At 35.6% G+C, this 21,042-nt stretch overlaps 1 protein-coding gene across 1 annotated transcript; it reads left to right on the plus strand.

The window, feature by feature from the left end:
* The first annotated feature begins 269 nt into the window (after positions 1-269).
* Positions 270-20,749, plus strand: GAS2L3 (growth arrest specific 2 like 3). Its single transcript, XM_054718540.1, has 9 exons — positions 270-325; positions 1,102-1,149; positions 6,829-6,997; positions 8,136-8,251; positions 10,497-10,638; positions 15,030-15,093; positions 15,745-15,883; positions 17,752-17,859; positions 19,371-20,749. Exons 2-9 carry the CDS (start codon positions 1,132-1,134, stop codon positions 20,652-20,654), a joined length of 2,040 nt encoding a protein of 679 aa, XP_054574515.1. The 5' UTR covers positions 270-325; positions 1,102-1,131; the 3' UTR covers positions 20,655-20,749.
* The last annotated feature ends 293 nt before the right edge of the window (positions 20,750-21,042 follow it).

Below are 21,042 nucleotides of genomic sequence, written 5' to 3' on the forward strand. Positions count from 1 at the left end.
CCTTCTTGTAGATTTCAAGAAGAGTACTTTGGAGCTAAATTGTGCTGTTCCTTTTTTTTTTGTTGTTGTTGTTATCTTTAGCACCTAGTAGAGGAAATAACTTATGAAAAATTATTATAGAAAGGCATTGAGTATTGTCTCATAGTTAAAATTGATTAAAATTGATGTTTGTGTCTATTTTTAAAAATTTTTAAAATATATTTTATTGTTTTTTGCAGAGAGGAAGAGAGAAGAACTAGAGAGTTAGAAACATTGATGAGAGAGAAACAGCGATCAGCTGCCTGCCTCCTGCACACCTCCTACTGGGGATGTGCCCGCAACCAAGGTACATGCCCTTGACCGGATTCGAACTTGGGACCTTTCAGTCCACAGGCCGACACTCTATCCACTGAGCCAAACCAGTTAGGGCAATGTTTGTGTCTATTACCTTTTCCTCTGGCAAAAGAAGCTCATGGTTAAGCTTGTGAATTTATACAAAGTCTAGATGAACTTTTATGACCTCCATGTAAAGGTCAGATGGGAGATACTTAACTTTTAGTTTCTGTGATATATGTATTTAAATTATGTTCACAGGGGAGAATTCTGGAAGACTTATTGGCTAAGTGTTACTGTTAATTTTATTTTGCTAGCCAGAAGCTTCAAGAATTACTTTGAAGCCAGATGTTTCAAGAATTGGCTTGCTTGCAATCAGATAGCTAGTTAGAGCTCCCATTACACAGCCTTTTCTTTTTTGGTAGATTACTAAATTTAAAAAGGGGGGCAAGAAGGGGTGCACTAGGACTCTTGAGCCACATCACCCCTATTCCCTGTCTTGAATCCTTTCTCCATTTTAGGAAAAATAAAAAGAATCACTTTGGTGCTAGTATCAGAAACTAAATATTAAAACGTGTTCCAGGTCTTCTGTTTCAAACGAAGAGTACTTTTATGAAGTAAGAAGCTAGGAATGATTATTGATCTTATAGTCAAATGATTCCAGTTAGAAGAAAAAGTCTTAGATTTTCAATCAAATAGAGTGAAACAGATTTCTTGTAATTTGAAGTTTGGGGGAGTAAGTAGGAAAGCTACCATTGTCTGCATATTAATGTTTTGTTCTCTTTTCAGAAAAGCAATTTGATTTGAGTATTACTGACTATGCAGCCTGCAATTCAAGTAAGTGTTTTGGAAAAAATATTTTTATGAGATTAACATAATAAAATTATAATAATTAGTAAAATACTAAAATTATCAAAATGTTTTTATTGTGCTAGTTTTTTTAAGCATCAACTTTTAATAACAGGAATACTATATTTTCACTTTCTATTTCTGAAAGGATTCTAATTCTAGGCTTGTATTAAATATTTATAAGAATAAAAAATACCTTAGGGTTAGAAGGACCCATCTTATTTATACTGTCCTGGGAGAAGAAGTCGAATATGTTGTAGTGTTCCTCTCATTACAATTTAGTATATATTTGTATTTAAAAAGCTTTCAGTAAATACAAATATAAAGTTTTTATTTTAGATAATTGTACATGTGCCTCATAATGCCTATAAATAACTAATTATTAAAATTTAAAGAGTGGGTTGTTTTTTTGTTGTTGTTTCTCTGTTTTTGTGGGTTTTTTTGCGGGGGGGGGGGGGATGGAGAAGCAAGATGAGGATAATGAGATAAACCAGAATGATCTTACATTTGAATGATTTCCAGGCTTGGTACAGTATTTGCTATATTATTCTGATATCCTCTTAAGTTTTTTTTTTCTTTTGCTATAAATAGAACATGATTGACTAGTCACTTAAAGACAGAAATCACATTGAACATCTATCTAGAAAGATGCAAGCAGCTAATAATAAAATTGCTTGGAAAGTGAAAGCTTTAGTCTGTCACATTTCATTTCTGATCATAGTTCTGCATCCCTGTAAGATTCGGACAAGTTATTTTACTTCTCCCAATGCCTGCTTCTATGCCTCAAGTGAGGGTCATTGCACTTCTTTAGTAGAATAGCTGTGAGGAATCAGTGACATTACATGCACAAAGTGCCTACTAGAATGTGTATTGCATAACAAGCACTTCAGAAGTTTAGTTGTATCATTTGTCCAACAAAATTATCAAGATGTAAAACTTGAGATTATACCTGTGTCATGCATGTCTTTCTTTTTACGTTTTCTTTTTTTATTTTATGAAGAAAGGAGGCTTATCTAGCTAACAGTGGGTGATAGCCAGAGAAGAGAATTTATCAAGTGGTTAAGAACAACTCTGAATGTGATCCTGCTTGTGCTCCCTCCTGTGCTATGCAGCTTATCCTTCTACCCCACTAATAAAGAGTTCCATTATCCTGCTTTCCTCGTGGGACTTGGAAATCCACGGCAGTCTCCTAGCAGGTCTTCTCAAATCCATACTGAGTATGCTCAGAACTTTATTACTCAAAACCTTTTATTATCTGACTATTCTTTGTGTTCTCTTTTTATCCAAGTCTCAGAAATGTCATAAGGTTCATGTTGATTATATTTTTTTGATTTCTTATAGTGTGCTTTTTTTTTTTTTTTTATCATTGCCACATTGACCATGCTCTTCTCATTTCTACACTAATGGCCATTAATATTTTCTTAACTTTGTGAATATTTTCATAGTTTTGTCTTACAGTTCCATAAAACCTTCTCTAATCTAGATTCCACAGATCCATCTATATTGATTCTTCTCTGAGCACATTCTTGGCATCTCTCATGGAAATTTTTGCTTCTCTACCTGTAATAAATGTGAGAACTTCCCAGGATATTAACCTCTTTCTCTGCTAACTATACTAGTTATCTAATTATTCATAAGTGCCTTACAGAGAGGAGTTATCAGTAAATGGCTATTATCAATTGGTTCTTATTAATTTAATACATTATGATCTTACTTGCCTTTTTCTTTTGGTCTTTCATTTTGACTAGTATATAAAAGTACAGTCTAACAACCAATGAACAATAGTTCCTGATCTCTTTTGGTTCAGCCCTCTGTTGAGAATCTGAGGAAAGGTATGAACTTTCTGAGAAAAGGGGCTATTTGTACATAGGCAAAAAATTTTGCCTAAAATGTAAGCAAGTTTATGTACCTACTCAGGTTCATCTATAGACTGCCTATGGATTAAGAATCTCTGCAATATGACAGCTTTCTGCATGCTTGAGAACAACCTTTGTACATGAAGCTTTTATTAACATCTAACTTAAAAATATATGTTTTTATTGATTTTTAGAGAGAGGTGTAGGAGGAGAGAGAGAGAGAGACATCAATTGGCGACCTCTTGCCTGCCCCCTACTGGGGATTAAGCCCGAAACACGGGCATATTCCCTGACTGGAAATCAATCTAGCATCCACTTGATGCACAGGACGACACTCAACCCACTGAGCCACACAGGCCAGGGCTAACATCTAACTTTTAACAACATTAATATGCTACTGACCAGCCCAGGTTATTATAGTCTTCCGCCTGCAATAACAGGGAAATTGAAATACTCTTCTTCCTCATATGGGAAGATAGAAGGATGACCTTTGTTAATGTTAGCTTCTTATTTCAAAACCACCCTCCTAACTAATGCACATTTTGCCTTGACAAATATTTGCATCTTTCTGCCTATTTTCAGCTCAGCCAAATGGTTAAAGGACAAATAACATATTCCATTGACTATAATATACTGTTGATTGTAGATGCATCTTGATTTTGATATCAGTCATTTGCTGATATCTATTTCCTTAATTATACCAACAAATATTTTTGGCTGAATACCATGTGCTAGGTATTATACATCCTTATGAAGGGCAGATTTAGATATTAAATCTTTGCTGCACTTCCTTTGAAATAATTTTAAGAGAATTCAGGTAAATAAAATCTTACCTTTTTTCTAAAACTTTATAGGATTCTTAGATATTTAGGAGTTCATTCCCTAAACCCTACCCTCAATTCTTGAAATGATGTCTCTCAAATAACTTATGTTTCTCTTATTTTTGTTTTGTTTTGTTTTTTGTTTTTGAGTTTTGCTACTCCTGTTTGCCTCTTGTGGTATATATTCATGTTCTTCCTTTGCTCTTGGGATTTTTTTTCAAAAGCATGTTTTTTTCCTTATCATGGGGGATTAGAAATAATTGCTGTTGTTTTCCCCATAATTTGTCTGGCTTAACTACGGTGTTATGGCTTTTGATTTGGCATAGTAAGACTTGCCTCAAATAAACCTCAGTAAGTTTAATGTATTTTAGGGAGAAAATTAACTATGTTTAAAAACCAAGAAAGGATATCGGTATTACTTGTACTTATACTTTAAAAATTTTATTTTCAAGTAATCACAAATTTACAAAGTAATCGTTAAGTATAGCACAGAAATATTTGTCTGAACCATTTCAGAATGAGTTGCCAATCTAATGTGCCATTGCCTCCAAATACTTCAGTGTGTATTTCTCAAAAACAAGGACATCCTCCTAAACAACCATGATGCAGTAATGAGAATCAGGATATTAACACTGATGCAGTACTACCATGTAATTCTCAGACCTCATTTAGGAATTGCTGGTTGTCCCAATAGTGCTCAGTTCAGAATCATGGGTTTCATTTAATTGTCATCTCCCTTTAGTCCTTCTCAGTCTGAAGTATCTCAACTGTTGCTTACCTTTAATGACATTGACACTTTTTGAGTATTGTCTATCAGTTATTTTGTACAGTGTCCCTCATTTTGGATTTGCCTGATGTTTCCTCATGATTCAGTTCAGGTTATGCATCTTTGGCAGCAATATCACAGAGGGCTGCTATGTTTTCTCACTGCATCCTATCAGGTGGCCTATGATTTTGGTTGTCCCATTATTAATGGTGTTCACTTTTATCACTCAGTTAAGATGCCACCTGTCAGGTTTCTCTACTGTAAAATGACTCTCTTTTCCCCTTTGTAATAACTATTTTAGGGGGAAGTACTTTGAAACTATATAAAAATGTCATTCCTCCTCAAAATTCTAGTTCATTCATTTATATCTATACTAGAGGCCCAGTGCACGGATTCGTGCACCGGTGGGGTCCTTCAGACTGGCCTGTGCCCTATCGCAATCCGGGACCCCTTGGGGGATGTCAGGACACTTGTGCACATATTCGGCTTGATCCCCGCAGGCCAGGCCGAGGGACCCCACCGGTGCACAAATCCATGCACCGGGCCTCTAGTATGCATATAAGATCTTTGGTTAACTCCCGCCCTCCCCCTCCCCACTTCCCTCTGAGATTCATCAGTCTGTTCCATGTTTCCATGCCTGTTTATTGAGCGTCTGCCCCCTGGTGGTCAGTACACATCATAGCTACCAGTTGAATGGTCAAATGGCTTTTATATATATAGATGGACTTATATTTTATTCTTTGTGTTATAACCCATTTATGTCATTATTTGGATGTTTAAATTGCTTTTGACTTAGCCACTAGAGTCTCTGCAGGCTGGCATCTGTCTCCTTTTGGCATGTCCTCACCATTCTTTGAGCACATCTTTGCTTTTTGGTAAAAGAAATTCTATCGTAACACCATAGGATTCATTCTAGTTTTCTCTCATTCCATATTTGTATCATTCTTCTTTGGCAGTGAGAAACCTGGTTCCCTTTGGTAAATCTCTCTGTGTGTAACTGATCTTCCTCTGTTGCTGCCACCCCGCCCTGAGCTGCTGCCCTTCTCAGCTCACTTGAGCTTTGACACCCTGCACTGGGACCTTCGCCCTTTGTCCCCAAAGGGTCTGACTTAATATCCTGCTCAGGGTCTGACTCTGTGCCCAGGGCTGTCCTCATTGGTGGACATCCTCTTACTTCATTCAAACTCTGACTTTTTATTTCAAGCTACACTCCTGCAAGGACCCTCTCCCCAGTCCCCCTCTCTCCACCTGTCATTTCAGTTGGGCTCTATTCCCCTTTCTGCGTTGAGTATTGATAGTCTTTTCTCTAAATAACATTGTATTAAAGCAGGGGTCCTCAAACTTTTTAAACAGGGGGCCAGTTCACTGTCCCTCAGACTGTTGGAGGGCCAGACTATAGTTTAAAAAAGACTATGAACAAATTCCTATGCACACTGCACATATCTTATTTTGAAGTAAAAAAACAAAACAGCAAAAAAACCCGCATGTGGCCCGCGGGCCGTAGTTTGAGGATGCCTGTATTAAAGTTTTGTAAAATTTCAAAAATTTGCAAGTGCTGGTTTGATAGTATGTTTATGTCCATTTTTATTCTAAACTAGGAATTGGCCAGGTAGTAAATATTTTTGGCTTTGAGAGTCAGCAGGCAACATCGAGGCAATTATGTAGGTACTTATATAACAAGCCATTTTTAAATGTAAAAACCATACTTAGTTATGGGCCATGCAAAATCAGATGACAGACTAGATTATTTAGAATATTTTTTAAAGATTATAATCTTATTATGATTTAAAGTTTAAAATGCCACTTATGCATTCGTTCAATTTATCCATTATTCAACAAATATTGCTAGGGCCAATGCTAGATGTTACAAGGATGTATCTTATAAGGCAGTGTTCATTAACCCATTTTACAGCCAAGATGCTGAGACACTGGTCAAGTAACTTATAAAACTTATCTAACAAGTGAAGTAAAAATATAACTTGTTGATTTTTATTCTCTTGGCTTGATAGTAGAATGCATTCATTAATTAGGGAGTTCACTTACATTTACCACAGTAGTGGATATTGACAATGCCTCAAGTATCTCGACTAATAGTTTGCTTCTACTTTATATATTTTTGCATATATTGTATTATGCATGGTCTGTAATTCATGTATAAATATAGATGTGGGTTATGCTGACTTCACAAGGTCACATCTGTTCATTTGGTTGGCGTTTTCTCTAGGTGTGGTTTGGAGAAGACCTGCCTCTAAGCCCGCGGAGCCCTCTGACCCCCAGACACGGGCCAGGTTTGGCTGATGTTTGTCAGTATGATGAGTGGATAGCTGTGAGGCACAAAGCCACCCTGTTGCCCATGCAAGAAGATCTGTCAATCTGGTTATCTGGTTTGTTAGGTAAGGCTTGAAAAGACATTCAAAATTCTATTCTTGTATTTAGTAAACATTTATTGAGAACCTTATTCTTTGCTAAGGAGTGCTTGTTCTAGAGGCTGGGGATACTCCTGTGAATGAAATCTCACAAAGCTTTTATTCTAGTTGGGAGGATATTCTATTTCACCCTGACCCTTAGGGCTTGAATAGTAAGGAAGTTTGAGGCTGAACAGAAGAGGTCAGTAAGCTTTAAATAATCAACATTTTCACTGTTAATATTAAAATCCTTTTTTAATATGTAGGTATAATTTTGGGATCTATATTTTACTGATTTCCCCTCCCCTCACCCCCCTGCTTAATTCTGTATAAGGCATGGGATTCTGAATGGCATTCATACTGCAGTTAAAATGATTATTCATGACACCCAGGAGGAAACGTCAGGTTGGAGACTGTCTGGCATCATATTGCTTTACTCAGTTAAGCAATATGATAAGTGCCCTGAATTTTTCTGCAGAAAAATTCTCCTTTTAATACAGAATTTCATGTAGCATTGCAGGGTTTTTGTGAAAAAAGATATATGAAGCTCATCTGTGACCTTCCCGAGATCATTAAAACACAGCAAACACTCCAGATATCTAGTATCAGTTTGATTTAGAAAAATACTTTTTTTAAGTTTATTGTGTAATAAAGCTTCCAAAGAAGGTATTTTAGAGGTGAAAAGTTAGTATTCCCTGAGTCTTTGCTAGGTTACTGTCTTTAATTTTTAAGTTGCAACAAATTCCATCTTATTTATAGAGAATTTTTCTTGTGTAAGCAGTAGTAATGTGCAGTGAATCAAAAGTTAACCTTAATAGTGAGTATTGAAACATACAGCACTTGGGTTTTTTAAAAATGAAATAATAGAAAATAAAATAATTAACAATAAAATGAAATAAAAGACATGTCAAATAATTTTTTCCTGTACTACATCACATTTTTGTTTCAGTTGTCATTTTTTATTTTGACATTCTCTGCTGTACCTTCCAAGAGTGAATGATTATAGTCTGATCTAACATTTGTCTAGTATTTCAGCCATAATCTAATTACATTTAATTAACTTCTAACCATATTCTTTGAATTTATTGTTTCTAGAAGAATCTTAACATTGGATATATGTTCTTAGGTATTGAAGTTAAGGCAGAAAGATTACTGGAAGAGCTTGATAATGGAGTGCTGTTATGCCAACTGATTGACGTTCTTCAGAACATGGTGAAAGCCTGCAGCTCTGAAGAACCAGGGGTAAGGAGATGTTGGACAGCAGTGGTCTTATACCTTGGTACATACTCATTTGTTTATGTCCATTTCTCATGATCTCTACAAGGTTGTACACTTCCACCCCAACTATCTATAAGACCTTGGATAATTTACTTAATCTTTTTCAGAATCTAGAAAAATACTCTTACTTGTAAAGTGGAGGTATTAACATTTACCTCCACTTGTAGAATTTATTTGCAAGGATATGGCAATTAGTTTAGTGCCTAGTGCATAGTAAATATCCAGTAGCTAGCTCTTCTTGAGAACAATAATACAGGATTGTTGTGAGAATTAAATGAGAAAAGAGCTTGTGGTGGTTTCTGATACACAGTTAGGAGCTATCATCATCATTATCACCTTTATATTCTTCATATATTGTCTTGGTGAGTAAATTCTATAAATATTGGTTGGTGAATAATCATTTTTTAGCCAGTTTTTCTCTGTTGACCCTCAAGTTATGATTTGAAGAGATAAGGTTTTCTCTCTTTTCATCAAGCATGGCACTTTCACAGGGGGTCTGGACACTCACACAGTGTTGGTGAAGTATAAAGTGGTGTCATTTTTGGGAGGACAGTGCGTGATGTATATCACATTGAAAATAGAGCCCGTCCTAAAAAAGTTTACGGGATTAAGAAGTACAAATTGGTAGTTACAAAAAGTCACGGGGAGTAAAGTACAGCATAGGGGATATAGTCAATAATATTGTAATAACTGTATGGTGTGGGTACTGGAAATGTAGGGGGAATACTTTGTTAAGTATATGATTGTCTAACCACAATGCTGTACTCCTGAAACTAATATAAAATAATATTGAATGTAAAATGTAAGTGAAAAAAAATATATAGCACGTCCTGTGATACATAATTCTACTCTCAGGAATTTGTTCTATGGAAAAAATCACAAATTCACAAAAATGCAAGAAATTAGGAATAACCTAAATGCTCATCAATAGATAAGTTGTTAAAAATTAGTTATGGTACCTAAACACACTTGATTATTATCCATTCATTCATGAGAAATGACTCTTTTAATCTGTTCTTTTTTACCCTAAAAGATGCCTACAACCTATTGTTAAATGTGCATGAGCAATACACACAATCAGATTGCAGAGTAGTGTGTTTCTGTAACATTCTGTAGGTTTATTTAGATAAACCTCAGAAGGATTATCTAAATACTCTTGGTTCAGATACTCAAATAACTAGGGTTCTATAAAATTTAGATCATCAATTTTCAAAGAACTTGAATTAAGAATGGTCTACTTCCTTATTTGATAGTCTCCTCAGGAAACTCAGAATCATATTTATGAATACTTGTGCCCGGAGATGTCTTGCTAAAATGTGGGTGAGAGGATTTCAGTTGAGACTAACCATCTTTGTATTCAGCTGTATCGTTTGATTTTATTTCTTTATTTATGTTTTTGGCGATGATCATATATTCTGTATACATTAGAGAAACTAACAAGACTATTTTAATTCTGGAAAATAATAGCAACAGGAAGGATATATAAGGAACTGGTAATAGTGGTTATCTTTAGCGAGAGAGAGGAACTGAGGGGTAGGGTAGGAGAGAGACTTACGTTGTGTCTACTATGACTAATGCATTTTTAAAAATCATATGCATGAATTGCTTATTCAAGTAAAAATTTAAACTGAAATAAAACTAAAAGTCTCTCAACCTCAGTAGGATTATCTAAATACTCTTGGTTCAGATACTCAAATAATTAGGGTTCTGTAAAACTTAGATCATCAATTTTCAAAGAACTTGAATTAAGAATGGTCTACTTCCTTATTTGATAGTCTCCTCAGGAAACTCAGAATTATATTTATGAATCTGCAAATAGGGAAGGAAGCAAACATGAGGGTGTTTATTAATCTTTAACAGGGCAGTAATTCTGTGTTTGTATTGAACTATGTATGGAGAGATTCTATGGAGATATACTTTGAAATTATTAGAGTGTCATTTTTAAAAGTTAATTTATTTTAAATTGAAAAGATTCCTGTCATTTCAAAAAGAAAGAGGTTAGAAATGCTTTGATCCTACTGCTGATTTTAACCAGATTGTTTTCTGAACTATAGTAAAGGAGAATAAGATAAAATAATTTTGAAGATACCTAATGTTGTATGCCTTTTACTTGCATTCAATGCACTTAATATTTCTTTAGTGATTAGCATGGATAGCTAATGGAAATATCCATGATGCATCTCTGAAGTTATTCTTTTGTCTTTTCCAGAATTTTCCAATGAGAAAAGTGCCCTGTAAGAAAGATGCTGCCTCTGGTTCATTCTTTGCTAGAGACAATACTGCGAACTTCCTTCACTGGTGTAGACACATTGGGGTTGATGAGACATACCTCTTTGAATCTGAAGGTTTAGGTAAGTGTTGTTTTGTTGAATGTTTATTAGCATTTTTTTAATACCTCATTTCTAATTTTTCTTTCCAAATAAGGACTCTAATGCCACATCTCATTTTCCTAGGAAAATGTATACTTTAAGTATATGTGAAATAATTAGAGAATCTGATTCTAAATTAAATATATTAAGCTTTTCATGTATAGTTAAAGATCTTATATATCTAGAATACCCTAGAAATATTTTACTTCCTGAATGAGTTGGCTACAGGAAATTTCTGGAGGAATGCTTTACTAATTAATGTTTTCATCAAGAATTACTCTACCAGGCCTAAATTACTAGTAATTCCTCTTTAACTAAATAATTATAGAAATAACAGAAGACTAAGGGATGCATATTCATGGTTTTAGATTTACCTTGTAAACAGCAGCTGCCAACTTGATTATCTAAATGGATTAATGTTTTTGACAATTCATTTGTAAAAGTCACGTTCTACTGAATAATTATTGACATACTCTGTGCAGTGACTAAAGTGAAAGCTAACTAAGTTTTAGTCTATATATTTCCTCAAAGCATTTATACATGTATATACATATTTATCTATCTCTCTATATATGTGTATACACAGACACACAGAATTTATGTTTTGATAGGAGCAAAGCATTCCAAGGGCGGGGTAGTCTGCCCTGGTGGAGAGAAGTATTTTATCACTGACACTGTTTAGAATTACTGGTTCATGGTGATAATAAAAACCAAACTGACTTTTAGTTGGTTTTATTATTGTTTTAAAATTCTTGACTGATGTTGCATACCCTTGCTGCCTGCACGCAGGGTGGGCTGCTCCCACTGCTACGCATTTACTATGCCTCTGGATGCTCCTGTGCACTAGAGAATAAAAAACAATATGGATTTGGTTGATGTTTTACCCCCAATTTGCACCCTGCTTTCATCCGGGTGTGCTGATCATTATTGACAATGTGGTTGATTTAATGGCATATACAGCCTCTATCGATCAGAGGGGAGAGGAAGTGCTTTCAATTCTCCAGTTTATTACTTCTGAAAGGATATAAGATTGTATATTTCTCATTCCCAGTAGAAGGCATCTTCTTCACACTGTCCTTACAGTCAGTATAAAACTAAATGAAGCACTGCCAATAACATTAATTCTTTCCTAGGCGTTGAGCTAAAGAACTAATGTTTTCACTTTCTAAAGGTCTCAGAGATGAGCAGCTTCATTTTTTACGTTTTGCTAGGAACTCAAAGCAATTAAATAAATAAATACACTATTTAAAGGTAAATCTGAGTGTTCAGAGAAACAAGTTGAATACATTTTTCAAGATAAAATCCTTTGGGTATGAATTTTAAAGTCAAACATAGGGCTTTTTATTGCTTTCTGTTTGGGGTATATAATAGATGTTATTTATAAATCAAAGAACAATGTCATTTCCTTTCAGGGAGTCAGTATAAGTATATGCAATTTATCACATAACTATTATTAGAGTTTAGGGGTTTGCTAGAGCTTTTAACTCTTAAGAACAGGAAAAGAAAGTTAGGTGATCTATAACTACCATATTGGTGCATTTAGTACAAGTTCTAATAATCAGGGTTTTTTTGTTTGCTTAATTGTTTTCTAAGGATCTTTTTTTGAACTCGTAGGTTTAGCATTTAGGTTCCTTTTTAATTAAAAAAATTTCTAATTGTGGTAAAATATACAGAACAAAATGTACGATCATAACCATTTTAAGTATGTGAAGCTTCTTTTTTATAGCATTAAAAAATTAAGATATACTTCATATAACAAAATTCATCACTTCAGAGTGTACCCTTGAGTGGTTTTTAATATGTTCATTATATCATGCAACCATCACCACTAATTAATTCCAGAACATTTCCATCACTCAAAAGAAAAGCCATACCCAGCAGTTAGGCCCAATTATTTACTACCTGCCTTCATCCTGTGGCTATCACCAATCTATTTTTTTCTCTCTATGGATTTATATATTCTAGATATTTCAAATACATGGAATCAATCATACAATATGTGGCCTTTTGTGTCAGGCTTCTTTAATTAGCATAATGGTTTATTTATGTTGTAGCATGTAACAGTACTTCATATCTGTTTATGACAGAATGATATTCCATTGTATGGATAGACCACATTTTAAAAATTCATTATCAGCCTCTACTTTTTGATTATTATGAATAATGTTGCTATGAACATTTGTGTACAAGTTTTTGGGTAAACATTTGTTTTAAATTCTCTCAGGCACATACCTAGGAGTGGAATTGTTGGGTTATGTGGTAACTATGTTTATCTTTTTGAGGAACTACCAGAGTGGGCATACCATTTTATATTCCCACTAGCAATGCATAGTGGTCCCAATTTCTTAATCTCTTCATCAATACTTGTTATTATTCTTTCTTCCTCCTCCTCCCCTCTCCTCTTCTTTTTCATATTATTATATTACCATCCTATCCTGGTGGGTGTGAAGTGGTATCTCATTGTGTTTTTGACTTACATTTCCCTAATGGCTAAAGATATGTTTTATCTTTTGATAAACTTATTGGCCATTTGTTTATCTTTTGATAAACTTATTGGAGATAACATTGGCAAATATGTTCTCCCACACAGTGGGCTTTTTTGTTGTTTTGTTGATGGTTTCTTTTGCTGTGCAGAATGTTTTTATTTTAATGTAGTCCTATTTATTTATTTTCTTAGTTTCCATTGCCCTAGGAGCTGTATCGTTAAATATATTGCTACGACAAATGTCTGCTATTTTGCTGCCTATGGCTTCTTCTAAGATTTTTATGGTTTCCCGTCTCATGTTTAAGTCCTTTACCCATTTTGAGTTTATTTTGTGTATGGTGTAAATTGGTGGTCTAGTTTTATTTATTTATTTTTTGCATGTATCTGTCCAATTTTCCCAACACCATTTATTGAAGAGACTGTCTTGACTCCATTGTATGCTCTTGCCTCCTTTGTCAAATATTAAATGAGCATATTGGGTTGATTTCTGGGTTTTCTGTTCTGTTCCATTGGTCTATATGTCTGTTCTTGTGCCAGTACCAGGCAGTTTTGAGAACAGTGGCTTTGTATATAGCTTGATATCTGGTATTGTCATCCCTCCAACTTTGTTCTTCTTTCTCAAGGTTGCTGCAGCTATTCAGGGTCTTTTTTTTATTCCAAATGAATTTTTGGAGCGTTTATTCTAGGTCTTTAAAATATGCCATTGATATTTTAATGGGGATTGCATTGAATCTATAGATTGCTTGATGGACATTTTAATGATGTTGATTCTACCAATCCATGAACATGATATATTCTTCCATTTGTTTTTGTCTTTTTTCAGTGTTCTATAATTTTCTGAGTACAAGTTCTTTACCTCCTTGGTTAAATTTATTCCTAGGTATCTTAATATTTTTGTTGCAATGGTAAATGAGATTTTTTTTTTTTTTTTTTTTAGTTTCTCTTTCTGTGAGTTCATTATTGGTGTAAAAAAGCCATAGATTTCTGGGTGTTAATTTTGTGTTCTGCTACATTGCCGATTTCATTTATTAATTCTAGTAGTTCTTTTATGGAGTCTTTAGGGTTTTCTATGTACAATATCATGTCATCTACGAAATATGACAATTTTATTTCTTCTCCAGTTTGGATGCCTTTTATTTCTTCTTCTTGTCTGATCTCTATGGCTAGCACTTCCAGTACTGTGTCCAACAGGAGTGGTGAAATTGGGCATCCCTGTCTTGTTTCTGTTCTTAGGGGAAATAATTTTAGTTTTTGCCCATTGAGTATGATGTTGGCTGTAGGTTTGTCATAGAAGGCTTTTATTATGTTGAGGTGTGATCCCTCTATTCCCACTTTTCGGAGAGTTTTGTTTTTTTATCAGGAAAGGGTGTTGGATTTTGTTAAATGCCTTAGGATGTTGGTCTTTACTTTTCTTGTGATGTCTTTTTTTGACTTTGGTGTCAAGTAATATTGGCCTCATAGAATGAGTTAGGAAGTGCTTCCTCCTCCTCCTCTATTTTTTGGAAGAGTTTAAGAAGTCTATTACCACATAGCCTTACGCTAAAGATAGTTTAGAATAAAATTGAGGTGATGTATCTCTTCAAATATATCTCCTGTTGAGAGGTCTGAATTATAAATAACTTAATGTTACCTAAGCCCTTAGTTGTTTTAGAATTAAAATGCTATACAAATAAGGGTGCATGGCAAGTTTTCATCCTCTTCTTGTCAACCATTTTTTAAAAAACACACACGAATGGAAGATGATAATATGTGGAGATAACAAAAATGTCTTTTTAAAGTCTCCAAACAAGTAATGTCTTCATTATTCTTTTTTTACTTCTTCCATGCCAGAAATATATTTCTTTACTTAATTTTGTTTCTTAAACTATGTTTGATTGTTTTTTCACAGTTTTGCACAAAGATCCAAGACAGGTGTATCTTTGTCTTCTTGAAATTGGTCGAATTGTGTCAAGGTATGTATCCCACAATATTTCAGGATTTCAGTGTCCTAAGTATTTTTAAGCTACTTTATTTTAGATAACACATGATTTTCTATAAATAAAAGAATAATTTTTATTGGAATAAAGTAACTTTTTTCTATTTTTTTCTTTCTGTTTTCTTTATTCTGTTTGTGTGAACTATATCATGTGTCAACATCTGCTTGCTCATATAACTTGCCTTCATTTAATGTAAAACTGTAAAAGTGGTTCCTTAAAATGTTTATACTAAGAATAAAGTAAGAGCATGTGGTCTTGTAGCATTTCAAGGGGAGGCAAGTCCTCTGGACACAAAGAGGAGCTGATAGAAGGCTGAGCCTTGCGTCCTCCCCACCTACCTCAGCCCCATCTTTACTCTTAGGCTGATTTTTAAGGTGCCTTTCAAAACCTTTGGTTGAATATTGAGAGCATCCAGTAATCCAAATATATGCTCTGGTGTGAAGTTTATCATTTGAATTCTGGCAACCTGTGGGACATTAAAAAGCATTTGCAAATATGCCAGTAAAATAATCAGTGGAAGAGACTCATACAGACTTCATTTAAAAATAAAATAAGCCCAATTGTGATATGCAAGGAAGGGCTTGGGAAAGACTGCTGGAATGAGGAAATCTCCTAATTGTTTTTCAGGTATGGGGTTGAGCCACCAGTGTTAGTAAAACTTGAGAAGGAAATTGAGTTAGAAGAGACCTTACTTAATACTTCTGGGCATGACGATTCCATCAGCATCCCTAAATCGTGCTGTCAGCATGAGGAGCTGCATGAAGCTGTAAGTAGCTGCCACACTTGCGACCATGATGTGTTAGTCTTCGAGTGTGCCACAGGTGATGCTATGTTTAAAAGAATGTTTCTTACTAGTACTAATTTCCACTCCTGGTGAGTTCAAGGCACTACTTTGTGTAGCTTGTGAAGGTGAGGAATGGTTTTGGGGCAAAAAAGCTAGAATCCATCATGAAGGGTACTATGGGCCATAAGAGTTCATTGATTTTTTTTTATTTAACATAGTAGTGTTATCATCTGATTTGTAAATGATAAGGATTACTCTCATGGCCATGCAGAAGTTATGTTGGTTTATTGTAATAATCCAGGCATGGGATGATGAGAACCTGAACTCAAGCAGTGGTAGTGGAAATAAGGCAAAAGGAGCACAGGTATTTTTCTACTTAGAAGGTAGGACTGGCAGGAATTCTAATTCTGACAAGGAGTGAGAAATCTGGGCTGACTGCTAAGGTGTCTAAGTAAAGGGTACACTGATACCGTATTTTCCGGCGTATAAGACGACTGGGCGTATAAGATTTTCCTGGGTTAAAAAGTCATTTTATATGCCGGAAAATATGGTAGTCCAATATATCTAATCCATTATATCTAATCCCATCAATATAGTCCAATATACCGTATTTTCCAGCGTATAAAACGACTTTTTAACCCTGGAAAATCTTATATGCCCAGTCGTTTTATATGCCAGAAAGTACGGTACTTGGAGAGTACAGGTGGCAGAAAGTTGTGGAAGCCGATTGATGGGGATTTTCTGGACGCTCCCCGTGACAGAATATATGTTAGATGGCGAGTCTCAACTGGAAAGTCTTCTTAACTTCAGCTGTTTACCATTACGTAGAAGTTAATACAATTGCACTTGGTCAGGCTGTGCGTTCCGCAGTGACTACAGTATGACAAGGAATGGAGGTGAGCTGAGTATCAAACATTGTTTCTGCTTCGGCTGTTGCTTCGGCTGTTGCTTAGATTTTGTGGTCTTTTTTTTTTTTTTATATTTTAAATTTCTTTATTGATTAAGGTGTCACATATTTGTCCTCATCCCCTTGTGGTCTTTTTTGGATGTAGTATTTTATGAAAGTGCTTAATTTACAAAATTTTAAAGAAATAACAAGTCATTATTAATAAACATTTGGAAAGTGTTGTTTAATATAATAACAGGCTATAGTATTTTTATATTTATTCTAGTTATTACTGTTTTATAGATACTTGCTGTAATTAAAAATTTTATAAGCTTCTTGAGGGGTAGAAGTAGGGTTTTCTCCCAACTCTCATCTCCTTAGCAGATTATTGAAACAAAGTGAGCACTTTCAGAAAATGCCTCTTGCATTGCATTTTTAAAAATCTTGGATGAATAGATATGTCTCTGCCTATTTTAAAAGTAACTTTGGAATAGATCTAGATATTCCCTCATATTAAGTTAGCACAGTGTTAGGGACAAATGAGAGCTTTTACATAAGCTTCATCTGACTGGCCTATCTTTGATTTGACACAGATACATTAGTCCAGGGCTTACAAGAATTCAAACTGAATGAACTAATGTGGCTTAGTGGAAGTGCTTTGAATGGACTCTACTCCGTACACGTTCACAGGCGTTCGCCCGTGGTCAGTGAAGCAGCACAAGCCCGGCACTGGGGAGAGAAAGAGAGACTCGGACCTGCAGCGCTGCTGGTTTTAATGGGTCAGCTAATGTCTAATCTCAGTATTTGTCAACGAGTGAAGGAGAAGAGATAGTTAAAAGTTGAATTGTCTTTAAACTTCTATCTTTGAGTTTGGCTTTCCCAGCTATCAAATAACCTTGCATTTTAGTGTTGAACAAAATACTTTTTGTCACAAGCACTGATTGTTACTTATTTTTAATCTTAGGTTACACACATTGCTGAAGATCCCCCTTGCAGTTGTTCTCATCGGTTTTCTATTGAATACTTATCTGAAGGACGGTACCGACTAGGAGATAAAATACTCTTTATAAGAGTAAGTCCACCATTTACATCCTATTTACACACAGATCTTGTTTTTAAATTGGATCTATTGCTTTACCAATCTTGTGTTTCGCTTTTACTTTTCAAAAAAATTGGTGTTATTAATGAAAGAATTTCACTGCACAAAAAAATAACACAACTCTTGCTCTCATGAATATATAACGAATTTAGGTTAACACCTTTAACACAACGAACTGCTAACTGCAGGAAACATTGAATATAATTGGGGGAGGAAATGTTTGTATATCTCAGGTAACTTATTCCATTTTTCAGATTTTCTAAAAAGGAATCATTTTTCATCATCATTAAAAACCAACACATCTAATCTGATTAAATGTCAGTAATAAGGAAAGAAAATAGAAACATTGCCGTTTATAGTAATATACACATTGTGTGTTAAGTATAAAACCTTTTTACATAGACACAGCATCAGTATATATACCAATATGCTGATATATACGTTCATTTCCTTCCTTTGTCCCATCTGCAGTCTGCAACTGATCATCTCCTTTGCTGAGGAGATTGAAGTTTCACTGTTCAGCATTCTGTCTACTTTGGATAAAAGAGCTGTTTTATTCCTAACTTAGGAATAGAATATAAAAATATTTAAAAATAATTTTGACATCCATATTTTCTTTTATTTTATATATTATCGTTACCTCCCCATAACCCCAACATGCAGAAACACCTACGTGTTACTTTCTTTTAGTTTGCTTTCTCTTTCAAAGCAGTATGACGCAGTGATAGTGCACAGAGCGTGGGGTTTAGAGGTGAAACTTTTAGGGCAATCTCATACAGTTGTGCAGATTTTCCTGCTTAATGGATGGGGGTCAGGGGGCTGAAATCCAGCTTGTTCTGCGTTAGCAGACTCAGGATGTATCTTATCCGCACAAAAGCACCATTTGGGTTGGGGAAGCCTGGTGTATTTGAGGCCAGGCCAAGCTGTGTGATTTGGGACAATTTTCTTAATCTCTCAGAGCCATAATTTTCTCATCTGTGAAGAACTAGTAATAAATTATATCAAAGTTTTTGAAAATTTAAATTGATATAATACATATGAAGTAATTTATTAAATTGTAAAGTACACATTTTAGTGATTGTTATCTTTCATAATAATTGCTTTTTTATGAGGCTTTTTTTCCTGTAAATTCCCATTTCTCTTTTCTCTTCTCTTTTATTCCTTCAATATTCTATTCTTTGTTGAACAAGATTGCCCTTGCAACTTTGTTTATTAGTAATTTGGATTGCTTAGGATGCAAGTTGTGTGTAAATATCTTTTTACAAATTGGAGGATACTCTTTGTCAATTACATGATTCGATATGGATTAAATTTATTCCTTCAATAATACAAAGAAGAGACTGTCAATTTACAGTAAAGCTATTGGCAAATACTCTGAATTTCATAGATCACAGACATCACAAATTGTGACTACTAACTAGTGAATTGTAACTGTGAACCTTGCAGTTTTACAACTTTGTTTTTTACTTTCTTTTGGGGGAAAGATGCTTCATGGAAAACATGTCATGGTCCGTGTTGGTGGAGGCTGGGATACTCTTCAAGGATTTTTGCTTAAATATGACCCCTGTCGAATATTACAGTTTGCTACACTAGAACAAAAAATTCTAGCATTTCAAAAAGGCGTTTCTAGTGAAAGTGTGCCCGATTCACCTGCCAGAACACCGCAGCCTCCTGAAATGAATCCGATGTCAGCAGTGAGCATGATTCAGAAAGAAAAATCCAAACCGGGCACGCCCGTTGGTTTTCCAAGGAGCAAAGAAAAGCTGCCAGCACCTTCCCTAAAAGGAGGTCACCCGGGCTCCGTGTCAGTCCGTTCAAAAACGCCACAGCCCCCAGCAGCATCTTCTCATCTCAAACTCACATCTTCAAAAGGCACAGCAAGGAAGCCACAGGCTCCTTCCCACAACGCAGCGTCTTCACTTGCTTCTTTAACTTTAGGAGGTAAAAGCACTTCTTCCCCAGCCTTACCAAGAACTGCACCTTGTGGCTCTGAGCCATTGAGAAAATGTATCTCATCACCCAACGCTCCGAAGGCCAAGTTGACTCCAGCCCAGAAATCAAGAGATGTGCCCAAGTCTACACTTTTGCCAAATAAGTGTTCAGGAAAAACGGAACTAAAGCATTTGAAACACAATCATATATCCTCCAGGGATAATGCAGTATATCACTCAGCTGCACATTTGAATTCATCATCAAAGTGTCCAAAGCTACCTAAACCTTCTCCTTCTGTCCAGTCGCCTGCAGAAATGACGAAACCCAGTTCCAAAACCGTAACCCCAGGTCTAGGAACACGCTCTCAGCCTTCAGATGGAGCCCCGCAAGCAGGGGCCGTGCCCGCACAGAAACTTAAGTCAGCCTTGAACTTAAACCAGCCACTTTCTGTATCCTCAGTCGCTCCTGCAAAAGCACAGGAATCGAAAGATAAGAAGATAGTTTCAGTTGCCAAAAAGCAGCCTCAGAATATAAGTACATCCCAGAAGACAGGCCCCGGCTCCTCAAAGTCCCCCGGGCGCACCCCGCTCTCCGTCGTGAGTCTGCCCCAGTCTTCTGCCAAAGCACACACCGTGTCCAAGGCAGCACAGACTGCCTCCAGGAGCCCGCACTCAGCCAGGGGGCCTCCCAGAGGTGGCAAAGCCCCGGCTTCCACCAGGAAGCCACCCTCATCCGTTAAGGAAGCAGGGAGTGGGGATAAAAAGCCTACTGCAAAGAAAAAGGAAGATGACGATCACTATTTTGTTATGACTGGAAGTAAGAAACCTAGGAAATAAATACAAATGTGTCATTTTAAAAAAACAGAAAAAGAAGAGAGGGAATGTGTTAGCTTCACAGGTTAAAAAGTTCTGTTGTATTTGTCCAAATGGGTTCAGACATTAAGTACAGTAGTGTGGGGGTGCAGGTTGGGATGGAGCTAGGGGTGGTGAGGAGAGGGCTCATCAGAATTCCAGATCTGAGGTCTCCAGATCTTGAGGCAGGCAGCTGTAAAATTACCACAAGGTTCTTAGGAATAATAAACATTTATCTGATTTTTAGTGCATAGAATCTTTGTTAATGTCTGCCCTTTAAGGGGACTGTAAAGTCAAATAACACTACTAGAGCTATAACTACGGTTGCTATATTTTTAAATATTAAGTATAGGTTTATATTTTTATACAGAGG

Source organism: Eptesicus fuscus, chromosome 7 (assembly GCF_027574615.1).
Source record: "Eptesicus fuscus isolate TK198812 chromosome 7, DD_ASM_mEF_20220401, whole genome shotgun sequence".
In the NCBI taxonomy this organism is placed as follows: Eukaryota; Metazoa; Chordata; class Mammalia; order Chiroptera; family Vespertilionidae; genus Eptesicus; species Eptesicus fuscus.

What these genes read in the sequence shown, in the direction of transcription:
- GAS2L3 (XM_054718540.1), top strand. An exon ending in CTTTGAATCTGAAGGTTTAG is followed by an intron (nt 10,639 to 15,029) that starts GTAAGTGTTGTT and finishes GTTTTTTCACAG; the next exon opens with TTTTGCACAAAGATCCAAGA. An exon ending in ATAAAATACTCTTTATAAGA is followed by an intron (nt 17,860 to 19,370) that starts GTAAGTCCACCA and finishes TTTGGGGGAAAG; the next exon opens with ATGCTTCATGGAAAACATGT.